The 9,253-nt window shown below is 43.2% G+C and overlaps 1 protein-coding gene across 1 annotated transcript; it reads right to left on the bottom strand.

Moving 5' to 3' along the window:
* Positions 1-1,845: 1,845 nt before the first annotated feature.
* On the bottom strand, positions 1,846-6,210 carry EIF1B (eukaryotic translation initiation factor 1B). The gene is made up of 4 exons (XM_082280209.1): positions 5,928-6,210; positions 3,609-3,772; positions 2,810-2,911; positions 1,846-2,229 (listed from the first exon to the last, which is right to left on the bottom strand). Exons 1-4 carry the CDS (start codon positions 5,956-5,958, stop codon positions 2,185-2,187), a joined length of 342 nt encoding a protein of 113 aa, XP_082136335.1. The 5' UTR covers positions 5,959-6,210; the 3' UTR covers positions 1,846-2,184.
* Positions 6,211-9,253: the final 3,043 nt, after the last annotated feature.

The following is a 9,253-nucleotide window of genomic DNA, read 5'->3' as shown; positions in this document are numbered from 1 at the left end:
TTTAAATGAGGCAGAAGAAACCCAAAGATTTTTCTTATTTATTCCAAGCAGAATGACTATGGAGAAATGACTCAAGCTTAGGTAGTAAAAGTTAATGGAATGCCATCTGAAATGAAGACTGACTCAGTAACACAAGACCTGCTAGTCATTTGTTAATATTCAATTCAAAGCCCACCAGAATTACTTGTATAATATCAGCAAAATAGAAGATACTGCTTGTTTTTCCTGTTGGGCAGGAGTACAAGCTTTAAATGAGAACATCAGTTTTTCTGGCATGTGATAAAATGAAAATCACTAATTGCTATGTACCCCCAAAACACTGATTACTTTAGCACTTAAGAACCAGGACTAGGTAAACTTGCAGTAGAATGATTTTATTCTGCTCATCTGCAATACTTGCGTAAGATTTATTCTTGGATTTCCATTTGGTATGTGGGTATTTTGCATTTGGCATTCCCTCCTCCTGAAAGTATTGCACCTTAATAATATACAGTCTTCAGGAACATCCTTTCTCTGGAACAGTTAAGATCTGTAACATCAGGCAGAATTTGTGGAGACTGAGAGACTGGATTTTTACAAGTGGAATTGTCTAGACCAGACGGAGACAGAAATTGTCATATAACGCTCCCCTAATTGTTGCTAGTGCCTTAAGGGTTCATTTCTGAACTCAAAAATCTAAAAAAAGAAAAAAAAACCAGGTCAAATAAATTTAAATTAAACATTTCTGTATAGAAAGGTAAATACGAATAGGAAATAAAGTACAGGTACATGTGATATTAAATAATACCGTTTTGCCTATTCTTGATGTTTACTTAGGTAATAAACAATTATTTTATCAATTTTTTTTTCTGGCTAAGTTATTACTAAGTCTTAGCAGCAAAGAAACATCTTTTTCTTTCTTTCCAGAGGACACACGATATCACATGAAGTTTTTTAAACATTTCCCACTATTGTTGTGGTTTTGCAGCTCAGCATGTTTTGAACTGTTTCAGAAAAATATTTCCATGTCTACCTCAAAAGGAAGACAATGTCTGCTTGTTTCACCAAATGAACTGATTTCATTCTTCATGAGACATATCCTACAAGCAGCTGTAGGCATTTGGTATTCTAACTAAACCTAACTTAAAAGCATGGTGGAACAAATGTTTTGTAACTTCCAGTAATGCTGTGAATGAATTGCCTTCTAGAAAAGCAAACCAAATGAGCTTTTAGTAGTAACACCCAAACATGACTACAAAACCCTCCATGTCAACCATTAATCCCAGGAAAACTTTTCATAACAAGGAAAAGGTTAGTGTAGAGCCTGTTCCCTTCCCTACTCCTGCAGCTAACACTACCAGCTCATTCAAGCACTCTGCTCGCCAACTTTAAATGCACAGTCATGGCAGAAGCCAAAGCAATGTCTTTTCCCCTCACTCAGTGACAGAGGAGATACAATATCCCCTATCCACTTCCTTTAAGTGTTTTGGGGCTTTTGCCCAAATGTTTTGTCTTGAGAAGCTCAGCTTGCTTTAGTCCAACTTTGCTTCATACTAATACCTCATAGTCACTGCAATAAATTTTAGAGAAGATCCAGTTACTTACACAGCAAACAACTGATGTCTTATTATGCTGCTACTAAGACACACCTGCACTACAGGCTTTAAAGCTCTAGTCTTACAGCTACAGGGTAAGATCACATCAAGCTAATCTACTGATTAATCAGCTAGTACTTAATCATGTAGATTTTCCAATTTCTTCAATCAGCAGTGAGCTACACTTGCCACAAAGCAGTTCAGCCACTCTTCAGCAAGGCTGCAGTGCTAGTTTAAAACTTAGGCTAAAGCATTTCAAATATCCCAGAAATTATATGAATAAACTTTTATTTTTAAGCAACAACACACACTATTTGAATAAAACTCACATTTAACTCAGGTGGAGAATACTAAACTGAACAATCTTCACTAATACATTTCCATTGGAAATGTGTTAAAGTTCACAAGTGTCTTCATTACCATCTTACTGAAGTTTTCTTATGTGTTTCTAGTCTACACACCACCTGTTTCATGCAGTCATGCAAATCTGAATCAAATTGTAAATGTTCAGGTAAGAGGGAAGTCCTTTCACTGCAAAGATTCATTTTCACAGAAGAGCCCGGATAGGTAAGACCAATACTGCAGGGTTCTTCATAAGAGTACAGAGATGTTAGAAACCATGAACTTTCAGTTGTTCTTCCTTGACAATGCCAATCTAAAGGAGAAAAACAATATATTTTAGTAAAGCTTACATACTTAGGCTATTAGAGCAATATCAAGTTACCACAATCTTACACTTCGATTAAACAAACTGCAGTACAGTGTATATACTCAATGGAACATTTTCTAGTTTACAGAATGTTTCTGGGCCAAGCAGAAGAATTGACTAAACAAAAAGAAAATCTTATCAGACATCTGATTTGTTCTGTAGTCCTAGGACTTATTCTTTGATGGTGTAACAACTCTGCATCATCATTTGCATCAGAGTAAGCCTCTTTCCTCTACAGTGCTTTCAGTCTCACGATTATGGTTTGCATAGAACACTTGATTTTACAAGCACAGAGCTCAAGTTGCACTGCCAGAGAACAAGTGGTGCGTTGTAACAGCGCAAAGGCATTCTACAGTGCTCTGATTTTTACCAGAGGCTTACTCTCATTCTGTAAGTGTCATTTTACTTTCCTGCTGAAAATACAAAGGAACTACAGTGGCCATCTTTAGCTGGTTAATTAGCATCAGTACCACCTGGCACCCTACTACTTCCAGAGAGGTTTTGATATTTATCTGCAGTCCCTCACCTCCAAGAGGAATTGGCAAATGTTCTTCCTCTGGTCACCTTGCAGCTGGATAACTTCACCGTATTCAGGATGCTCAATCACAGTGCCATTACAGGCAAATTTCTAAGAGAGAAACATTCATATTATATGACATGTGATGTACATCATGATTTCGGTTAGTTTGTCTTTTCAGAAGAACTTTGTCTCAGAAGCTGCTTACTATTTTGATGCCAAGCCAGGCAAAGGTTAAATCTATTTTACTGGCTCTGAGAGCAAATTGAACATATCTGCTGATACATACATACACAAACTAAACTGCTGATGGTAAATTCAGGCAAGGACAGGATTAGCTACTGTGCAGAAGGAAATGGTCAACAGTCATTGCAAGAATGAAAAACAAAGTCATAAAATACAGCCCTTTCAACTCCACGCTGTTTTAAAATAAGTATTTTTATCCTGGCAAAACTAAAAGCCTCTATTTTGAGCAACAACCCAGCTGCAACAGAGGCAGGAATAAAAACAATCTGTACTTTAAACTGATTTTATTCTTCACACCAACAAAACCATGCATCTGTGAAATTTTAAAGAAACATTCAGACCATATTTTGTTTACTTCTTTGTAAGATAGAAATGTTTAGCTTTTTAGCAAAAATCAGTGTTACTAGACACTGATAGGTTTTTTGAGAAAGGGAAAGGACTCAAATATGAAAGTGACGTGCACTAGAAAGAATCAAGTGAAATAAATATTTTGTTACTTAGTATTAAAAGCTATCTTATTCCTTTATATATAATTATTATCAAATCAAATCAGCAACTTTACCTTTTTGAAAGCTTTCACAAGTTTCTTCTTGTCATAATCATCTGCAATGCCCTGAACAGTTGTTAGTGTCTTTCTTCCGTTTCGTTGCTGGATCCTTATATGAATGTAATCCTCAGTCCCCGCCGGGAGTAAGTCGTCACCCTTTGTTGCATCAGCAAAGGGGTCTGCAGGAGGAAAAAGATTCATGTATTTCCCACAAAGGAAAACACCCAAGTTCAAAACTAAGATGGAAGATTCTCACTTCACAAAAATTTATCATTATATTCAGGGTATAATCTTGGTGTTTAATCCCCATTTAAAAACACATTGTTAAAACCAAAATGCTTTTTTCTACAGCTGTATTAAGTCTCATTACACTACATACTCAGGACAGGCCTCTCAACTACCAGGCACCCAGTTTCTTCCATGCCTTCCCAGGTATGAACAGTTTTCTGCTACAGTATCAGTTTACTTCATTTTTTTCTTGCAAACTGTAAATCCTGAACCTGAAAACATGGTTCTGAGAGAACATCAAATGCACATAAGTTTTAGACAGCTGCATACATTTAAAGTGAAATAAAGCAACTGTATCTCTTATCAGATCAACTGATAAGAACAGAGAAATAGAAAAGCCCTAGAACACACACTCCCTTACAGGTCAAGAACAGAAGTCTTACACTGTAGTAACTACCACACTACCAGCATGTTAAGGCATGGATGTAACTCTTGGCTACAAACAGAAATAAAAGAGAGATACACTCTAACAGATGTCAGAGGCTGCCCATAAACCAGAACTCCTCCAGTCAGCAGCTTTAGTCAAGAAATGTAACAAAATTAACCGGGGCTTAGATTAAAGAAAGGTCAGTTCTCAAATTCTTCCAAGCTTAGCATCTATCTAGGACAGATAAAACAGAAAGGCATTTAGAAAGAAGGAGGGTTCTGGGTTAACACTTCTTACTCTCTGTACTCCACAAAAACATATTTAACATTCAATCAAGAAATTTTACAGTTCTACAAGTCTCCTAATCAGTAGCTCCAAATAAACCTTGAAGCATAAAGTACTTTATTACTTTTTAAGAATAATCAAAAATAATTTTTCTGTACTAATCAGAACAATATTTAAGAGCCCATGTAGGTTCAATAGCCATGCAAGCTACAATTTCCCAAACTTCCATTCAAAACTCAGCTCTAAAAACGCTGACCAAGTTTTGCCATCCACTAGAAAGAAAGGCCCCAAATGAGTAGAACTTCAGCAGAAACACAAAAAAGTAGTTCAGCTCCAGACTGACAGATCCTTGTAGAAACAAGAATGACACAAGCATTAAAGGCACTGAAAGCATAATGAGGATTCAAGCACAACAGGAAAGAAGTACAGCATTGGAAATCTTGACTAGCTCAGTTTCTACTATGAAATTTGTTAAATCGTGCTGAATTTTACTGTCTCCCACAACTTGTTGCACAAAGACTAATAGCAAATTTTAGTCAAAGAAAAAGTGAAAGAAAAAGAGGACTTGGGCATGAGGATCACTTGGCAGAGTTTAGGACTCCAGGTTGGAAATAAGCCAAGATATCTTGGCAGAGTTTAGGGCTCTAAACTGGAGATGAGCCAGCACTGTAGGTGTCAACATTGGATCCCTTCAAACGAATCCTCTGGGCGGCACTTTCCTTAAGCACAGGGTGAGCTCCCCAGTCATGACTGAACGTAACCTTCCCGCACGGCTTATACGTGCAGAAGATTACAGTCAAAACTGCGACCAAAAGCCTGAATTACTGTATAAAGTGCTAACTTGCTCACTTCTGCTGCTTACAGATAAGGGAGTAGGAGAACGCTGGCCCGGCACGGTTAAACTTCCCTGCTGATAGGAGAGAAATGATCTGCCATCTGCGTAGCTACTTCACAGAAACAATAACCTCTGCAGGGCTTGTATAGCGTTTTGAGACATTGACGAAGATAAGATAAGGCAGCAAACCAACTGTAACTGATGAAATTATTTCCTTAGGAAAGGATATACGGGGTGTCAGAGCTGAGAACATGGCAGCACCTCCTACGGGAGCAGCGAGGGGCTGAGTCTCCCGCCCGAGGTCTCTCCGCCGCACACACCGAGCACGTCCCGAGGCCGGCGGCGCGGTAGGACAAGGACGAGCCGCCGGCGCTGCCTCACGGAGCACCGCGGCGACAGCGACACCGCTCAATGTCACCGCGGGGGCGGCGGGCCCCGCGGCCCTCGGCAACGCGGAGGCAGGACAGCGGGGCCGGGGGCACGGCGAGCGGGCCGCGGGAGATGGGTGGGTTTGCCGAGGGGATGGCTGCGGGGGTGGCGGCGCGCCGGCGGCTCTTACCGAAGGATTGGAGGTTCTGGATCGAGGACATGCGACTCTGCGGCGAGAGGCTGGAGCTGCGGGGAAGCGAGTCCGCTCGGGTCACGTCTCCGGCTCCGCAGTGCCACGCGGGGGCGGGGAGCGGGAGGGAGCGAGGGGAGGCGTAACAAAAGCAGAGGGACGCGGGGAGCGAACCCGAGAAGGAGTGCGAGAGCGAGAGGAAGGAGTAAAAGGAGGAGGAAGCGCAAAGGGAAATAAAACGTGGAGGGAGGGAAGGACCCCCCGCCCCTCGCCCGCACCGCCCCACGGCCCCGCCAACGGGCACCGCCCGCCGCACAAAATGGCGTCTCGCACGTGACAGCCCCTCAGGAGCCCGGTGCACAGAGTGGCGGAATCAGATAGTTTGGAAAAGACCTCTGAGGTCATCGAGTCCAACTCATGGCTGAACATGAACATGTCAACCAGACCATGTCACTGAGTGCCACGTCCAGACGGTAACTCCACCACCTCTCTGGGCAGCCCATTCCAATGTGTAATCACCCTTTCTATGAAGAAACTCCTGATGTTCAGCCTAAACCTCCCCTGGTGCAGGCTGAGGCTGCATCCTCTTGTGCTGTTGCTGGTTGCCTGGGAGAAGAGACTGACCCCCACCTGGCTACACTTCTTTCAGACAGTTATAGAGAGTGATAAGGTCACCCCTGAGCCTCCTCTTTCCAGGCTAAACACCCCCAGCTCCCTCAGCTGCTCCTCACAGGACTTTGCTCCAGACCCTTCACCACCTTCATTGCCCTTCTCTGGACCTGCTCCAGCACACCAATGTCCTTTCTCACAACAATGTTCCCCTCAGTGGATCCCCGACAGCAGTGCTGGTGTGTTCCTGGAGCCTCTCGTTCTCCATGCTTCTGGCCCTCAGAGACCCCTATGCCCCAGCAAGGATGACCCCCATGGAGGCCCTTCCATACTCACATCCCTTTGGCTTGGGTGCTTTTCAAGCTGATCTGAAATTGGGAGAGCACTTCCCCCTTCCCCACTAAAATATGTTGGAAAACCCCCTCCCTCAGGCCCCCTTCACTGGACAAAATGCTGCGTTAAATGCTGAGTGTGGTGAAGGAGGCAGTCAGCACCCCACAAACTGCCTGTGCCTCCACTTTGGGCATGGCTTGGAGACATAAGAAGTTCCACCTGTGAAAAACAAGGTTCACTCTCCTGTGAGAATTTAAAGGGTTTAATATAAAGACAATAAGAGACACATAAAATAAAGCAAAGGGGTAATGGCCGGGTGCCTTGGCGCTCTGCCAAGAGCACACCTGATGCTCGAGGTGAGTCCTTTTTATACCATTTTTACTGTCTGTTCTCTATTAATACTCAAACTTTTCCCGGAGCTGTTCTGCATGGCCACTCCTTGGTTCCACCTATTTAGAGCATGCGTATTCTTCTGCCTTGCAGTTTTATTTCTTTTGATTCTTGGGGTTGGGCTTGCTAGGTAAGAGTCGATGGTAGGGTGCATCTCTTAATTCTCCAGACAGTCAGGGCTGATTGCAGCTTTGGGTCTCTTCGTCTCTCCGGGCAGAGCGGTGATAGCGGCTCTCGGACTCTCCTGGCCGCCAGTTCTCCAGGCGGAGCAGCCTTTGGGCCCTTTTGTTCCCTGGACAAAGTGTTGATTAGCAGCTTCTCAGGCCTCATCCTCTGTTCACTTGGAGGTTATCTTACTTGCTCACACTTGATAACATTCTTGCTAAAAGAGAGAAAACTACATCCACACAGCAAAAAGCATTTCTAACATTATATAATATCTGCCTTTATACTTTGCGAGAAGTCAATATTATAATATATGTTTACAACACACCTCGGCATGAGGAAGAACTTGTTTACACTGAGGGAGGCAGAGCACTGAACAGGCTGCCCAGGGCGGTCATGGAGTCTCCATCTCTGGAGACATTCCAAACCCACCTGGACATGTTCCTATGTCACCTGGTTGAGGTGACCCTGCTTTGGCAGGAGGGTTGGACCAGATGATCTTGGGAGTCCAGTCCAACCCTAACTATCCTGTGATTCTGTGAACTTTGCATCCTCTCAGGTAGGTGCAGCTGCTGTTCCCCAGTCCCTAGGGTCCACCACGGATGGCTGGCATGTGGCCTCATGGGACACCTGTGTGACGGCCGCTCACTGACCATCCGTATTTTGGGAGGATATCAGCAGTGTAGGGGCTGCAATGAGAAAAGTTTGCTTTTAAAAAGGTGTGCAGGTGTTACAAAGCTTGCCAGTCCTCATGAGGTGAATAATGGCTGTGCAGTTGTACAATAAGCTAATTTCACTGGCAGAACTGGCAGAACCTGTATTTCTCTTTTATTTTTTTCTTTTTTTGGCTTTTATGCTAAACTTCCATCCTCTTATATCAAAGGGATATTTCTTTTCTGAGATCCAAGGTCTGGATCAGCAGTGCAGAAGTTTTATGAATGCCAGTGTGCAATGGTCTAAGAAAGTTTCTAGTCCTGGCACTTTGCAAGGAAGCTTTTCTTTTTTCCATGGAGAAAGGAAGGCCATTTACCATGGTACAACACCTTTGCTTACCCTTTGCTACCATCATTGGTTAAACCTTTCACTGCACTATGGACGGTAGATGAGGGTTGTTTAACTCATTCCCAAGCAGCTGCAAAAGGCGCTGTTGGCGTGGTAATGGAAGGACGGGGCAAGAGCTTGAGGCCACAATTTGGATAATGCCTGTGGATTAAGGATGCAGAGCTAAACACTGAGAAACCCTCTGGGAATGTTGAGAGAGCTCAGGACACCCATCGTCAGGGACATGACCCCAGGACATCAATAACACCTCTCTCAGAAAACTTGTATTACTACTAATGTGAAGAAGTTCTGGCTCTGATATATTTTTCCTAATCCTATGTCTCTGCAAGATTTTGTTTTGTCTTTTGTTCTCCCATCATCATCCCACGAAACTTTTTCCCAGTGGCAAAGCAGGTCCCTCACTCTTTTTCTCCCAGCCACTGTTTTTTGTTACCTTGGCTGCACCAGTACTGCTGTCAGTGGGGCACTGGGATGAGCCAGATTAGCAAACTGATTTGAGTTAAAAAATAAACTCAAAGGTTAAAGACTCAGGTCCACTCCACTTGCATAATTCTGCAACAGTTGTGCTGATACAGCCAAGGAGGACAAGGCTGATGACAGGCCTGGCCATGGATGAAAGGAACAGTGGATCTTCAGACACAAACCCCAAGTCTGAGTCTGCAGGTTTAGCCGAGTGTTCTGGTTGTTACGTCAGTTCTTGTGCTTACTCTGAATCTTCATGCATTTAAAATAGTTCTACACATCTGATTCTTACTGCAGGGTTAATC

Source organism: Coloeus monedula (genome assembly GCF_965178545.1).
Source record: "Coloeus monedula genome assembly, chromosome: 1".
NCBI classification, from domain to species: Eukaryota; Metazoa; Chordata; class Aves; order Passeriformes; family Corvidae; genus Coloeus; species Coloeus monedula.
This window is presented reverse-complemented; position numbering and strand designations above follow the sequence as displayed.